Below are 16,765 nucleotides of genomic sequence, written 5' to 3' on the forward strand. Positions count from 1 at the left end.
TTGGATAATTAGCTTGAGCTGCTAGCAGCGCTACGATGGGGATGCTGTAGCCACAATTGTGGTAAAAACAAGGAGGAACCACATTGAAATGGCTTTGGGGGACCCTGCAAACCCAGTGGAGCCTCTTATTATTACTATTTTAGGGGGGGTGGGGGGGGCTTTGAAATGATGAGCAGAAGGTTATTGGACAACAGTGGGAGTCAAACAGCAATCAGATAAAAACTCCGGCCGAGCATTTGAAATGCTGAGCGGCAGGAGGACGCCGCTGAAGCAGAACAGCGTGAGCGTGATTCCAGAGCTCGGCTGCTTTATGCGTCTCTAAATATTATTCTATCGGTGGAGGAGACGCCGTTTTCATACTAAAGATTGGAGCCTTCGGCCGTTTCTAGGCTGCAGCTGACAGACCTGACCTGGTTTATTTCAGAGCCTCTTTCTTTTGTCTCGTTGGTGCCATATGAAGGCAGATCTGATGTGCTGAGTCTGGCCCGGCTTCATCAGAAGTACCTCCATCCTCTCCATCCTGACGAGCTGGTGATGCCTCAACTCCTTCATTGTCACAACCTTTGTGCTCTAAGTATCAAACCTTTGCAAACTAGCCACAAATGCACCGTCCAAACACAGATTTGGACTGGTCACACCTACAAGATCATACCTGGCCGTCTCTCTCTCACCACTGATGGCTGTCTCTCTCTCACCACTGATGGCTGTCTCTCTCTCACCATCTATGACTCTCTCTCTCTCTCGCCATCTATGGCTGTCTCTCTCTCTCTCACCACCGATGGCTGTCTCTCTCTCTCACCATCTATGGCTGTCTCTCTCTCTCATTATCTATGGCTGTCTCTCTCTCTCATCATCTATGGCTGTCTCTCTCTCTCACCTCCGATGTCTCTCTCTCTCACCATTTATGACTGTCTCTCTCTCTCACCATCTATGGCTGTCTCTCTCTCACCATCTATGGCTGTCTCTCTCTCTCACCACCGATGGCTGTCTCTCTCTCTCTCACCACCGATGGCTGTCTCTCTCTCTCACCAACTATGGCTGTCTCTCTCTCTCTCTCATCAGGCCTAAACATCCAACACAAATCACTCGATACGTCACGGTGACCGGCAGGTCAGCGTCTGCTCCGAGCATTATTCATACTCCCCGACCCAAAACAACCTTCTGCGTTCACGGAACAAGCGGCGCGGCATCAGTATTCACGAGTGAGTCGCACGCACCTGAAATCAAACAGAAAAAGACATCTGTTGGAGCAATATCCAGAAGACTGTGGAACAATGTGACTTTCACACCGTATAAGATGTATAGTATTCATTAGGTGGAGGAGCCACCAGATGGAGGATAGGCAGGAAGCCAGGACAAAAAAAAGGAAATTGGACTTTGAAAAGAAAGTGGTGAATTATTGAGCATCTGAGCTGATGACACTGCTTCCTTTTCCCGCGTGGTCACCTTTAAAAGCTGCTCCCAGACCGACTCCGATCACCTCCGCTAATGATCTCGCTAATCAGCCCCCCCCCCTTTAAATAAGCCCTGTAATTCATTCATATGCGATGCACATTCCGCATTTCATTTGAAATAATGAGACACGAGGAGAGGGGGACAGATGGGAAGAGGAGTGTCGCAGAATGAGAGAAAGAGCGGCTGAAGAGAAAAAAAGAGGAAATCAGAGACCTCAAAATGTAATTTGTCGGCCTTTTCAGACAGCCAGCGCCTGGAATGAGCATTAACAGAGGCGCAGGAGTGTTCTTTAATTGGACAAGGCTGCTCTTGACATTCTCCAGTCAAACTCCGGCGACGTTGGCTGGGACAGGATGTCTCCGAGCTGCAGATGATGGTCTCTGCCAGGAGCCGCTGACTCACCGGGGCTAGCATCGGCGCGGCGCGGCGGCGTTATCGTCCGTCATCAGCGTGTTGTCCTTCGTGATAACACCGCAAAGGTTTTCAATCACTATCAGGGAAGAACACGCATCCATCACGCTGCCTCTGACGTCTGAGGCACTTTTCAGCCGTTCCTAAGATGGATGTAAATGTAATGGAATTTACGCGCGCGGTATATTTGCCTTGTGAATTCACAGCACTTCCGTATGGCGTGCGCGCGGATAAATAAAGATGGATGACGCGTTGGCGCTTCCTCCCACCTACAGAGGGAAAAGCAGACGCTTACGTGCGCCGCTGTCCGCTGAAAAATCTGCTCGCTGTTAAACTCGCTGCGGCGGTGAATGGCGGGCGGCCTACACGCGGCGTCTGGGGGATTCAGATCCTGAGTCAGAGCTGTGGTCGTGCGTGATGACGGCGAATTAACCCGCCGTGGTCGCTGGGACCGCCAGGATGGAACCCACACACGGGACGACTGAGGACCCAGATTGGTACTGGAGCAAAGGACCATGTTCCTGCCAGGTCACACGAACGTTTCACTCCTTAATCTTCACGAGTCTTGGATTAGCTCTAGCTTGAATGCTATCGCCATCGTCAGTCACATGATCAGTGCATCGTGATCTGTGGCTCCTTCGGGTTTATTCACCTGGTTTTGGGCTCTAAATAGGCAAAAGTCGACACCTTAAAACCCGAGCCAGTGATTTGATGATTGAGCTTCGTGCAGTCTGCACTTCCTGTCGTCGCCATGGTGACGGGTCAGGCGGGAAACCAGGGTCCTAACCTCACACGTCCGATCATTAACGTGCTGCTAAACGTACTTGTCCCGTTAATGAAATGTTAATCTGTTGGACGTGCATCGAGCTTTTGAAGCAGTCGATCGTAAACGCGGCGTGAAAAGGTCAGAGTGCGCGCGCTAGCTGTTCAGCGCCACGCCGACGGTGGGGGTGTCCAGAGGGGTCTGTGATGGCGGGCACGACTCAGATACCACAACAACACACACTTCGCTGCTGTTTTCCAAGCAACAGAAGCCATAAGAAACCGTTAACTGCCCTAAACCCACCCTAATGGGTGAGCTTAACTCAACTCTCTGGGACATATTCTTCACATCCTGGTGAGGTCATCAGGTGCGGGTCATGTGACTAATCTGGTGGCTTCACCCCTTTACAAAAGTGAAGCAGGCCATTAAAAATAGCTTGTTTTGCTTTACCAAACGTTACTTTAAACAGTTCCAGAGGTCCACTAACCAGAACACATGAAACCGGTTCTGGTCATAATAGTTTCCATTAATAAAATAAATAAAAAAATGTCATTGACCAGTAAAACCCCTCACGTTTGGTTATTTTTAAATAAGGAATACAGTGACCTTGCAGTGACCTTGAACACAGTGTCAGGTGATGGTCACACGTCTGGACCTGCGAGGCTCCAGCCGGTTGTGACGCTTAATTAAACCAGAGTTTCATTTGTTCTCCTCTGTTTGTGGTGACTCGTTAGCTTCCCTTCACCCGCGGTGGCGTCAGAGAACGGCCCTTATCTCCGTCTCTTTCGCCTCAGTTGCTTCAACGCAGCGGCGCTTTCATTTAAAGAATTCACTCTCAGCAACGGCGTTTCTTCTCTGAACCAGTTTAACATAAGCCCTTTTAAACATTTCATTTCATTTACCTTCAAAAATAAGTTAAGTTTTTAAGTCGTGGAAGTTAAGTTCAGTTCAAGCTCATCAAAAGAATGAGGTCAAAGAGGCTTCCATTCATCTTTTTGAAACAATTAATGCATTTTAATTTAGTGATGACTTCATGGTGGAGGCTTGCTGCGAACTTTGACCCCTGCTGGCTTCTGTGGTCCTGCTCTGGCCTATCCTGATGACACTGAACTCACCGTAACCAGCAGGGGGGGCACAGTGGTGCAGGAGCAGCAGGGTCTCCTGGAGACAGGACATGAGCCCACCTCCCTCGGAGAGGCTCCACCTCCCTCGGAGAGGCTCCACCTCCCTCGGAGAGGCTCCACCTTCTGTGTCGGTGCAGGGAAGCATCACGCCGATGCTCCCTCCTCGCCTTGCCACCTTCTGAACGCTACTTTTTGTGGTTATTAAAGGGATTATTTGAAATGACCCCAGACGAGGGTTGGATAGATGCTACCAAGCGAACGCCTCACGATTCATTAGCGGCTGCTAACTTGCCGTTAAGCTAACCAACATTCTCTCCTTCGCTGTCGTTAACAGTTTTACAGCTGGAACAACTGGAAGCTCAGTAACTTAAAGGGGGAAATTGCGCAATGCTGCTAATGAGGAGATGAAATTGAAGGTTGTTTTTTCTCCTTTTCTTCATGAGAACACAGTGAGGAACCCATCCAACAATAGGTCGGGCCCAGACTTCTCTCAGAAGCACAAATTCCTCTCCAGGCCCGGCTAATACCGTTCACTCTGGGAATAATGGTGCCATTGTCTGCGCACTCGCTTTTCGATGCTGCTTTGTTTCAGCAAACATAAGTGTGGCCGCCTGCCTTTGGTACAGGAGCATCCAATTATGGGATGGCTAATGGGAAACTCTTAAAATAATGAACTGCTCATAAACCTCCCGAAAGAGTTCGTGATGAGGCCTTGAATTCATGCGAAAATGATAAATATTCTTTTTTCCCCATCTCATCGTCGTTTATCACTTATTAGCATCTCAGTAATCTTTCAGCCGCTTAATTAGCATTTAGAGAACAGTCGACTTGAAACAAACAAAAAGCAGCATGCTAGTCCGTGCATACATTAGGTCCATTTAATCAGGGCACCCAGAAGGCTTTATTGGATTTGTTTTCTGTCTGTCTTGGAAATAGTTACGAGGGTGCACGGCTAACTCTTAATCTGCCACTTAATGTCATGACGTGCGCGGCCTTAATACAATGTTTGCTATTCCGGCGACCCACACGCTGACATTTGCAATGAAGGAGTCGGGAAAATGCAATTAGACAAAGATCCAGATCCCCCCCCCCCCATCCCCCTCAACAATTCTGGCCCCTGCGAGCTTCAGTAAACTGTTTAAAGCAGGGGTCACCAACACAGTGCCCGTGGGCACCAAGTCGCCCGCAATGACCACATGAGTCGCCCACAAGCCTGTTCTAAAAATAGCAAAACTCGCAGGTGAGGTGCGTCTAAGAATTTTTTTTCTACCGCTATTTTTTATAAATCACACCTGCATTTACATGACAATCTTAAAAATAAAAAAATATATAATGAAGTGAAGGTGAACTCTGACCTAGTTCAAAGGTCAGTATTGTGCGCATGAATAAACTAGCGGGCAGTGAAGATGGTGGGTGGAGGGCAATTTTCTTCCCCAAAAACATGGCAAAAAGAAGACAGTAAATTTATCATTTTCAAAGTGAATGGGAGGAAGAGTAATTTTTTACTACTGAGTATGTTGCATTTGTGGGGCGACTGTGATGACAGCGAAGCAGCACAATGTGGAGCGACGCTTCAGTACGCGTCATCAAAGCTACAATGCTAATGCTAACTACCCACCAGGAAGCATTCTACAGTCAGAGAAGCCCAGGAGCTAAAAAGTGTTTTTATAAAATGTAACAGATTTTGAGCAGAATTGCAGTAGATTTGTTCAGTTAAGATTTATTCAATATGAAAGTTACTTTTTTTAAAATGTTGCATAACTTTTTAAAACATGGTTGAACATAGTTTATGAATTGTTAAAATGGTTTAGTTTCTTATGGTTGAAAGGGTCTGGTGATCATCTTAACAATTGCTGAGATTAATAATAATAAAGTGTTGAATATTGATCTTTTCTGTTACCCACTCTGTTACCCAAGTTATTGATACACACATACACACAATTTGTTATTTTAGAGGAGTGTGTCAAGCGGTAGCCCTTCACACGACTCGGTACCCATGACGTAGCTCCAGTCAAAAAGGTTGGTGACCCCTGGGTCAGGGTATATTGTGGAATCCAGTCAGTTTGGATTGTTTGTAATGTCAAAACTCCTCCCCTTAAGCTCATCTAACTGAACCGGATCTAGGGGTTGAACTGGTGGGGACACTATTCTGTCCTGATTCTGTCCTGTCCTCTAAAAGCAACCTTTCAACCTGGGTGTCATCACACCCTCATAAATTTCCTCAGGGACGCTTCTGTGATGGACACTCTTCACTCAAAATGCTGTGCAAACTTGTGCTTAATAAACAAATTTAAAAAAAGAGTAACTCTGATGAATCAACACCCATTAGCAAAGTCTCACTGTTCCAGCTGCTTAAAATCACTCCCAGTGTGATGCTGCCCCCCCACCCCCATGCTTTCCTGCAGGCGATGAACTGCTTTGCTCCAAACCCCAGAGAATCTTGTGTCCCACACTCTGAGAGGCCTGAAGGAGCACATCAGTGCCTGATACAGTCCCTAGTTAAATAACTTTACCTGTTCAAGATTCAGTGGCTACATTAAACCGGTAAAAGCATATTCCTGCTTCCTGAAAGGACTTTCCAAAATAGTCGAGCTACAATAAAAATGGATTATTTCCATTTCCATTACTTTGGAATGTCAGTTCAGAAACATTTCCTTTTCCCATGCTGGCGGTTGCTCAGACCGTGGGGGACTGGGCTGAAGCTCAGAGTCCTTGGTTCAACCCCCAATGTGGCTAAAAGTTCTGGTAGGAAGGGGAGGTGAACCATCTTGGTACCCTTGAGCAAGGGATTCCACCAATGCCCACATAGAGCCCTGTGATGAGCTGTGGCCTCATCCTGGGGTTTACCCTGCCTTCACTCATATGAGCACTCTCCTTGTGGCCCCAAAAGGGATAAAGTGGTCTGTTTGCCACCCTTTCTAATATTCTTTCCCACATGTTATAAGAGTGTTTCTGGTCTCTTTTTATGTGACTACATTGACTAAATCATCTAGTCCAGACTGTGGAGAACTGTGGTAACACGGTGATGAAGGTGGGGAGAATAAAATGTGCTGTTGCTGTTACGTTTTAGTCACTTTACACCAGAGAGGACTATTCACAAGCAGAAACTGTGAAGAACGCATTTGTGAAGCTTCAGTTTCGTACTAAAGAATGACAGTTCTGGAGAAACATTAAAAAAAAACACACCCCAATATTAGAATGGCACATCATGGACAGCAACTCACAAGGGTCTGATATACACCAGCAAAAGCAACAGAAGGAAACCTTAAAAGGCGAGACCAAAGCAACAAAGCATGTTCCTGTTTGCACTGGAACAGATATGTCAGGCAGATAAAAATCAAACTCGAACTGGTTTCCATCTGTTGAAACGCTGTTTTATTCTACACATTGTTCCTCCAGTTTATATTTAATCAGCGGTCATGCCGTTAAGATATCGAGAGTCTCTCTTTCTCTCTCATAAAAACATGCCCTCGCATGCACTCGCATGTTTTTAGAAAGAGAAAGAGAGGAAGAGAGAGATACCAGAAAGAGAGAAAAAGAGAGAGAAAGAGAGAGATACCAGAAAAAGTACTTTCTAATCTCATTTACTGCTGCCTGAAGTCAACCCTGTGTGTGTGTGTGTGTGTGTGTGTGTGTGTGTGTTTACGACTCCAACATCCATCCGGGATCAAACTACATTTATATAGTTAAGCTAAATCAAAATGAAATGAAGACGAATGACGCAATATTTTACGGATCCAAGTCAGATTTTTAAAACAACTGATATTATTTAATTAAACACGCCAATACTACTAATACTACTAATAATAATAACAACGATCAGGAAAAAGCAAAGACATTTCAGGTCCCAGTGATGGATGAGCCACTGTGGGAGTGGCAAAAAAATGTTTTAACGCATCTCTCTCAGCCACGTCAACCCTGCTTATTCTTCTGGAATCAGCTCGTTAGCGCACTGATCTCTGGATCCTTCAGATCCTCACCAGATTAAAGGTTGGTGCAGCTCTCATTTTACATTAATGTTATATTTATTTTACATGCTTCCATTTTACACATAATGGAGCGACACCAGTTTGGGATTTATACATTTAAGGCAGCAGAGCAGCCAAATCGTCATCTGGGCAAGTTTCCTCAGACTCAGTAAAGTACCAACGTCAGTGGAAGAGGAAAAAGCAGTAATAATTTTAATCAATCTACGTAATTTTAAGAAGCAATTAGCAATTTTCTTTAGAAAAGGCACAAAATGTATCACAGAAGCCTTGAGACTAACGACAGATAACTAGTCTTTTGGACATGGGAGACTCTGTTAACACCTGTTTACCGTTCTGCAGGATGTACAGATCCAAGCGATTCAGGACATTGATTGTCAAGTTGGGAGCTCTCGTTCTGCTGGTTTTTTATCTTGGGAGCTACGTTTTCAATTTCCAAAGCAGTGGTGTCAAGCGTGACCATGAAGAGCAGGTTAGACAGGAGCAAACCGCCACTGAGGACGTTTATCACTATAGTTGGCCAAAATGCCAACAAAATCTGGCTGTGGCCAACATGACAGGATTCAACACTTTTCCTCCGATCTTCCAAACTTTCATGTATTATCGGCACTGTCGGCATTTCCCCATGCTGCTCGACGTTCCTGACAAATGTGGAGGAGCTGGAAAATCAGCGGACGTCTTCCTTCTGCTGGTGGTCAAGAGCTCTCCACTGAACTACGACCGCAGGGAGGTGCTGCGTAAGACCTGGGCCATGGAGAGGCAGCACAACGGGCTGTGGATCCGGAGGATCTTCATATCAGGAACCACAGCGGAAGGTCATGAGAAGAAGAGGCTGAACAAGCTCCTGCTGGCGGAGAACCGCGAGTACAATGACATCCTCCAGTGGGACTTCACCGACAGCTTCTACAACCTGACCCTGAAGCAGATCCTCTTCCTGGAGTGGATGGAACGGAGCTGCCCTGACGTGCGCTTTCTGCTCAACGGAGACGATGACGTCTTTGCCCACACGGACAACATGGTGGAATACCTGCAGAACCTGAAAGGGAACGATGGAAGGAAACACCTCTTTATAGGCAGCGTCAATATTGGCATGCCGCCCGTCAGAGACAACTGGAGCAAATATTATGTTCCAGTTGAGATATTCGCGGCAGACTCCTACCAGCCCTACTGTAGCGGAGGGGGGTTCCTCCTGTCTGGGTACACAGCTTCAGTCATATACAAAATGTCTCAATCCATCACCATCCTTCCCATCGATGATGTCTACATGGGGATGTGTCTGGCCAAAGCCGGACTGAACCCTGAGTCTCATATAGGCGTGAAGCCCTTCGGACAAGACATTCCCTCCAAAAAACTCGACGCCTACCACCCCTGCTTTTACACGGAAGTGTTACTGGTGCACAGGTTCCTCCCAGCTCAGCTGTATCTCATGTGGAGCAGAGTCAACGACCCTGATCTGAAATGTGACTCCTTCAACAAAATCCCTGAGCGCATCTGAACTCAAACTGTGAGCTTCATACAATCAGCAACTGCTCTCCCTACAATGTTCAAGTATTTTCTACGGAGATTCTATTGGACAAGATGCTCGTTTATTTATTGTTACATCGGGAAGAGGAGCTTAATTTAAGAATCACTTGGCTGTCCTGGTAAGAATATTTCATTATGATGCACGCAGGTCTTGTCATAAGTATATGTGGCGTAGAATTGTAATTATCACCATTTTTTCTAACTAAATGCAGGTTTAAAAACTAAAAGGTTATTTAAAAACACTGCTGAATGCGTGAAATCCCTGTTGATTGTGAATGACGATAAACGACTGCAGAAGGAACCAAATGATTTGTTCTAAAATGCGCAGAAATCCACAATCCTTATGTGAAGGTGAATCTTTATGATAATGGTTCAACAGGTCTTGGCGTAGAACATTCTGTTCTGATGAACAGGTTTGTGGCATGCTGCTCCCGTCTTACCGCCAGCAGCATTTAGTAATCATTTCAGTAATCGCATTACTAATTCTTTATCATTCTTTCTTTTGAAATAATTCTTTCTAGTTCTTCTTGTCGTGTCTTCATGTGCTTGGGTTTATTTACAGTCTAAAAAAAGATTGATGGAGGTTTAATCAGCGTGTAAAAGTGTAGTAAAACATTTCCAGAAATATTCCCAGGATACTGTAGCATCATTGCAGCTGTACAGAAATCAGCCCTCAACACTGGTCAGGGCAGGGGTCACCAACACAGTGCCCGTGGGCACCAAGTCGCCCGCAAGCCTGTTCTAAAAATAGCAAAACTCGCAGGTGAGGTGCGTCTAAGAAAATCTTTTCTACCGCTATTTTTTTAAATCACACCTGCATTTATATAGATTTCAAAATGACAATGTCTTAAAAATAAATAAAAATAGAAATAAAGTGAAGGTGAATTCTGACCTAGTTCAAAGGTCAGTATTGTGCGCATGAAAGAACCTTTGCGCTTGTGGAGAATAGCGGGCAGTGAAGATGGTGGGTGGAGGGCAATTTTCTTCCCCAAAAACATGGCAAAAAGAAGACAGTAAATTTATCATTTTCAAAGTGAATGGGAGGAAGAGTAATTTTTTACTACTGAGTATGTTGCATTTGACTGTGATGACAGCGAAGCAGCACAATGTGGAGCAACGCTTCACTACGCGTCATCAAAGCTACAATGCTAATGCTAACTACCCACCAGGAAGCATTCTACAGTCAGAGAAGCCCAGGAGCTAAAAAGTGTTTTTATAAAATGTAACAGATTTTGAGCAGAATTGCAGTAGATTTGTTCAGTTAAGATTTATTCAATAATTTTTAAAAAAATGTTGCATAACTTTTTAAAACATGGTTGAACATAGTTTATGAATTGTTAAAATGGTTTAGTTTCTTATGGTTGAAAGGGTCTGGTGATCATCTTAACAATTGCTGAGATTAATAATAATAAAGTGTTGAATATTGATCTTTTCTGTTACCCACTCTAAGTTATTGATACACACACACACACACACACACACACACACAATTTGTTATTTTAGGGGAGTGTGTCAAGCGGTAGCCCTTCACACGACTCGGTACCCATGACGTAGCTCCAGTCAAAAAGGTCGGTGACCCCTGGTTTAAAGCGATTGTTGACATTAGCGCTGCTCCGTCACGGTGCGCTAGCAAGTTGGTGGGAAAGTGACCATTTTTTAAACGTATCATTTACTTATTTTAGCGGATGTTTCCCGGAGCCACCCAGGCTGCATTGTGGGTAGAACAATGTGATGACAGGGCTGTCCTTCGGGAGCATCTAATTAGTTCCACTAGGGGAGCAAAGCAGCAGCACACCGTGCCCTGATATTTGGCTCGTGCAGTCAGCGGAAAGATAGCCGCGGGGCCCGCTTTAATTGCAAAACACCACCAGAATGTGCGCCTGAAACTTCACCTGTCCCTTATCAGGGGTCTGTGGGGGAGGGGGGGGATCAGCGTGCGTTCATGTGTGCAGATGATGAACCGCAGTGTTTTATTACTGCTGTTTCAGCTCATCCCACCCATTATTCCTGATCACAGGAAGACACCGATAAAATACAAATGCAGGGTGTCCGATGTGGTTTCAGTGGGAATCTACGTGTCCTTTCAAAATAAAAGCATCGAATGCTCATTATAATGTCTCTGTTACACAGTAGAGTGTGTGTGTGTGTGTGTGTGTGTGTGTGTGTGCAGATATCAGGAGCTGTTTTTTTCCTCTTCCAGAAGATGAATAAAAAATGTTTCCAGAGTTGTAGGAAAGTGAATAATTGAGGAGGCAACGAGGAGCAAGGGTATGGTTTCAGTGTGTGTGTGTGTGTGTGTGCGCGTGTGTGTGTAAGAGAATGAGAGACGGACCCTAGAGTAGGTTCAGGCATTACTGAGCATGAGGATGAGTCGGTCAGACAGCAAAAAAAAAAAATTCCAGGAGAAATAAGCATCATTTTTCAATCTTCCCCTTTAAGCCAACAGACTGATGATTTTAATGTTGCTGAGTCATGATTGTAGTTTAACTTAGCTTAGTTTAACTAGTTTAAGTGTAGTTTAACTTTATACGTTACTGTTGGTGTCACCGATTCATTTCAGTTTTGTGGACTTTTTCCATGCATTGGAAACCCCGGAGGGGGCTGTGACTGATGGACCTGGAGCCGTCACGTCCACACAGCTGAGGCTTTGGTGTGGGATCTGCTCCACCAGTCCGTCCTCTACGGGTCCGTGGTCCATGCAGAACTCTGGTCCATGTGTGAAAGTCCTGCACCGAAGGTTTGCAGCCAAGGCAACGGTCCGGCTCGCCAGTCCATCAACCACTGGGACCACTCAGTGTCACCTGGGGGTGGGGGGGGGATCTGTCACGTGAAGAGGAGAAACAGGTCTGAGGAAGTGGACCGGTTTATTCCGACCATTCTACAGCAGGTCCTGATTTACTGCACTTCCTGTGAGGAATTCTGGTCCGGAAAAGCAGCTCCGGTTTTTAGAAGCTGTCACTGAGGAAGGATGACATCAGGAGAAGGACTCAGAACCCCCCCTTGAACCCTCTCTGGGTTTGTTTAAACTACACAGTCAATTATTGGTGCAGATGTATTAAAAACACACTCTGTCGCGTGAATTAAACATTCATAAACGTAGCGGCGTTCCCAGCTCCGTAATTATTCCGGCCGCCTCTCACATAAATTCTCGGCCACTTCAACATCGTTGCTCAGCAGCTCGGCTGCTTGGGAAAATCACACATCATCAATATTACTTTCTAAAATGATCCTCGGGAAGCCGCTCCCGCTTTGATGAACAGAACGCCGCCATATTCCGAACGCGCCGCTGTTTGCCGCCTCGGGGCTGCAGACTCCTAAAACAACAGTCGTCTCGCCAGAGTCGCTGGCGCTGCTCTCGTTGGCGGGGGCCTAATTTCCCAGCGTCCTCGGCGACCCCTCTCAATCTCCGGCGCGTCAGATTTCTGGGCCGTGGCGGCGGGCCAAGGCTGAGCATCCTGACGGGGTCAAAGTGGCGTGTGTTAATTCCTCCTGCCACTAGAGGGGCCGACGTGGGGGGGATGGGGGGGTAAGTGGAGGAGGGAGCAAGAGAAACGGTTGAAGGTACAGTTGAGGATAAAGTGAAGCTACAAGAGCCCAGATAATAGAGAGGAGAAAGGATGAAGGTGGAGGGGAATGATCCATCCGGAATACCGATGGTCGGCGTCAGACGTTTGGAATTAGTTTAGATGGAAAACATGATTAGAGGCTCATTCCTGTGCTGCCCTAAGAGCTGGTTTCCTCCTCTTCTGAGGTCTAACACCCACGCTTGTGGATTATTATGCATCACCTGCAGGGAGTTAGCTTTATTTCTAACAAGCTGCCTTATTTAAAGGCTCAGGAATATCTCTTTTTTAATCATTTCCCAATCTTCTCCTAAGCTGCGATGTTTGGTAATCAGACCTTTGACTTTGCACCCTCTGCCGTGTTGATTAATTCTAATTTTAAAACAATGATGAGCTTGCCGCTGCGCCAGTCAGTGTTAATTGGAGTTTCTTGGCATTCATGTTAATTCGCCCCCTTCGGCTTTAATTGGGTGCTGACAGGCAATATGTCTTTTGTGGCTTGGAAGGTTGCGCAGCGTTAGCTTATTGTTGGTTGGAAGTTGCTCATTAACTCCGTGTGATGACAGTGAAGGTAAAATAATGCTTAGATGAAAAATACATGAAACAGGAGTCGCTGTTCATTAGATGAGGGATGTTTCTTTCATCGGTTATTCACCCTGATTTTCATGCTGCTTGCCGCTCAATTTGGTCAATATTGGCTTAATCCTTTTATTTCCTGATTTACTGATCGACTGAAGAGCAGAACCACTCGTGGAGAGTTCTCTGCTGCGTCATTAGCTAATCGGTTTTGTTAAAAATACTTCATTACATATATTATATTGGATATAAAGTGAGTGGGTTGCATAGACGGATGTCAAAGGTTAAGTACGGCTCTTACTCCGCCTTCACAAAGCACCAGCTGGAGGAGCTTTGCCAGGTTCTACCACAGCTGGTTCTGGACTCTTGGACATCAGGAACTATTCCCTGCCACCGTTGCCATCAGGCTGAGCTAAAATGAGGCCTAAAGAGGCTGTCAGAAGTGGGATTCGAACCCACGCCTCCAGAGGAGACTGCAACCTGGACGCAGCACCTTGGACCGCTCGGCCATTCTGACGCATGCGACCTTTGACCCAGGGTGTGAAAATGCTCGGTATTCTTTGCCATATCAGCCATTTAAGTTAGCATGCTGACTTTTCAGGACATGCAATTCCCACACAGAAACGTCCAAAATAAAACCCAGAACCTTTGCTATGCTCCCATCTAAACTTCATGATCGGTGTTGGTCTTCCTTCCTTTCTGCGGTCCGACTGAAGGGTGGATCAGCCGTATGGCCGACAGGTGCAGGCTTAAAGCAGCTCTCACGTAACCTTTAGGAATGCTGATAACAGAATTATGAGACTAATCAAGAGGATACTTCACTCCCATCCGAACAGTGTACAACAAATAAAATCCTCTCTGGGTGACCTTTGTGCGAGCAGACATTGGCAAAATGAAACAAAATTACTTCTCAGAATCTGAGCGGATGATTACAGGAGCAATAAAGCGGCTTGTTCACCAGAGTGAGGAGGAAATCTTCTAATCTGACATTTCAAACAGGATGTTTTACATTAGCGTCCAGCTCGGTTCGGTATGCCGATGATGAAGAGATATAAAATGACCAACTGGGAGAGTCGCATTTAAAAAAGCTGTCAGATCATTTATCTGGTTACAAAGAGAACCGATGAGAAGTTTATTTGAAGCCCAAATGGTAGTTCTATAATTGCTTTTCCCCGGGGCGCAAAGGACAAAATCAAAAGGTTTTAAGAAACACACACCTTTTTTTATAGCTGTGACATAATTTCCACAAAGAAGCGCTTAAATATCTCTAAAAGAATAAAAAAATAAGAGCATTTTGCCAGTGCATCATGCTAGCAGCCATCGCTATTGCTAATATACAATAAAGAAAAGAAAGATGGAGAGATGAAAGAAGATCTGAGGCCAACACCTGGCCTGTCAAGAGTGTCTTCAATCATCAATAATATCAAATCATGACCGTCTTGGGGAGGCGAAGCCCCCACCAATAAACCAGCGTAATTACGAGCTGCTAGTTTCTCAGCTTAAGTACACCACATGACGGAGAAGTTAATGAGTGTTTGTATGCCTCCTCTCTGTTTCCAGTTGCTGACCTGAGCTCAAAGTTGACACCCACAGAGTGATCAGGAGTGTTTTCATTATAATCCCGACTCACACTCGTCACAGCGCTCGTTCCTGCAGTCCCAATACCATCCAAACTCCTGCAAGTTTCCGCCTTTTCGGCCTGATGCAAAGAGCAAGTGGGAGAGTCCTGCAGTCGGGTTCAGCTTTGACAAAAGAATCTCAAAGAACTCTGACGAAGATTACGGAAAGCCCAAAAATTGCTGGTGGTGAACTGGAGGGCTTTTTTTTTGTTTAATCTTATCATACTTTTAAATGACCCCGTTATTCAGAGCATGGAGGAAAGTTATTATGCGGGAGACCAGGCTAAAATTAGCCCGTTTCGCTCTAACAACACTATTAAGTCTCTGTTATTCTGGCGGCCAAAAAAAGATGTTAAAAAGGTCACGCACTTTGATATTTAATTGGATGGCCTTTAGCCTTGATCACGACACACATTCGCTGCAGCATTGTTTCCACAAGCTGCTCGAAGTCACCAGATCTGGTATTGATGATGGGGGAGTCGGACCATTGCACAGGCTTCTCCAGCACATCCCAAAGGTTCTCCATGGGGTTGAGGTCTCAACTGTGTGGTGGCCAATCCATGTGTGAAATAGATGGCTCATGCTCCCTGAACCACTTTCACAATTTGAGCCCGGTGAATTCTGGCGTGATCGTCCCCCGTCGGGGGAAGAACAAAAATGATGGACTAAGCTGGTCATTCAGTATGTTCAGGTAGGTGATGTCACGCTTTGGGCAGGTGAAGCTTCTAAAGCTGGACCTGACCAACTGCAGCAACCCCAGATCAGGGCTGCCCCCAGAGGCTGGTACAGGAGGCACCAGGCGTGATGGTGCATCACTCCAGCTGCCCCTCTTCTTACCCTGATGCACCCATCCCTCTGAAAGAGGGTAAATCTGGATCCAATCTTGATGCTTCCATAAAATGTAAGCCTTTTTCCAGTTTAGCCCCCCTGACTAGTCTCAAGGCTACTCAGCTGTTGGGTCCCAGGCCCCTGAGTCCCCTGCACAGGGGCCTGTTTACTTTCACTACTGAGCAGCTCTGGATTCTCCTGTTGTTTTTCTACTCTTCCATTTCACCAAACAGTTAAAGTAATCCATCATTCTGATCACATCTGTTCCTCAAAGATGATGGTTCCCTACAATCCCTCCTGTTTTTAATCACTCTTAACCATATTTTGGTAGTTCCTGCCAGCTCCTGAGGTGGTTTCTCTGCTTGATGCATGTCAGCGTTTGGACCCTTTAGACCGACTCCCATCTCCTCCACCACCGCAGCAGGTGTCTTGACATGGTTCTGTAAGAAACGAGCCTGATTGCATCAGTTGGGCTCCGCTAACTTGTTGCCAGCTGAAAGATAAACCCCCGTGGGACGTTATCCTGGCCGCTCTCCTGTCACCATAGATGAGCTAAGCACAAGCTTATGTCTGAAGCCTCCTGAGGAGACTGCAGCCTGACCGCGCGCCTCGGACCCCCGCCGTGTTTGCAGTACCACATGCTGTCAGGTTTATTATTAATCGGACTTTCATTTGATCTCCATATTTCTGCCGCATGATGGCCAAATGTTGCACGACGCATGTCTCCATCATTATTCCTGTCACACTCACTCACTCACTCACTCACACTCACACACACACACACACACACACGGGTTTCTGTCCAGCGTTTATATGCTGTTATAAAGTGCAGTGGAGCGGAGCGGCCTTATCCGGCCCTCAGGTGCGAGTTAAGGTCCTGCAGTTATAGAGGTGGGAAATGACGTGAAGCACCGGG

The 16,765-nt window shown here is 46.0% G+C and overlaps 1 protein-coding gene and 1 non-coding gene across 2 annotated transcripts; one reads left to right on the top strand and one right to left on the bottom strand.

The window, feature by feature from the left end:
* The first annotated feature begins 7,611 nt into the window (after positions 1-7,611).
* Positions 7,612-12,362, top strand: LOC130528987 (N-acetyllactosaminide beta-1,3-N-acetylglucosaminyltransferase 3-like). Its single transcript, XM_057038867.1, has 2 exons — positions 7,612-7,743; positions 8,082-12,362. Exon 2 carries the CDS (start codon positions 8,083-8,085, stop codon positions 9,232-9,234), a length of 1,152 nt encoding a protein of 383 aa, XP_056894847.1. The 5' UTR covers positions 7,612-7,743; position 8,082; the 3' UTR covers positions 9,235-12,362.
* A 1,474-nt stretch (positions 12,363-13,836) lies between these two features.
* On the bottom strand, positions 13,837-13,919 carry trnal-cag (transfer RNA leucine (anticodon CAG)). Its single transcript has one exon. It is a non-coding gene; the product is annotated as a tRNA-Leu (tRNA).
* Between the last annotated feature and the right edge of the window lie 2,846 nt (positions 13,920-16,765).

Source organism: Takifugu flavidus, chromosome 7, assembly GCF_003711565.1.
Source record: "Takifugu flavidus isolate HTHZ2018 chromosome 7, ASM371156v2, whole genome shotgun sequence".
Taxonomy (NCBI): Eukaryota; Metazoa; Chordata; class Actinopteri; order Tetraodontiformes; family Tetraodontidae; genus Takifugu; species Takifugu flavidus.

Bases quoted from the DNA above. Each gene is read 5' to 3' on its own strand.
- LOC130528987 (XM_057038867.1), top strand. From the start codon at position 8,083: ATGTACAGATCCAAGCGATTCAGGACATTGATTGTCAAGTTGGGAGCT.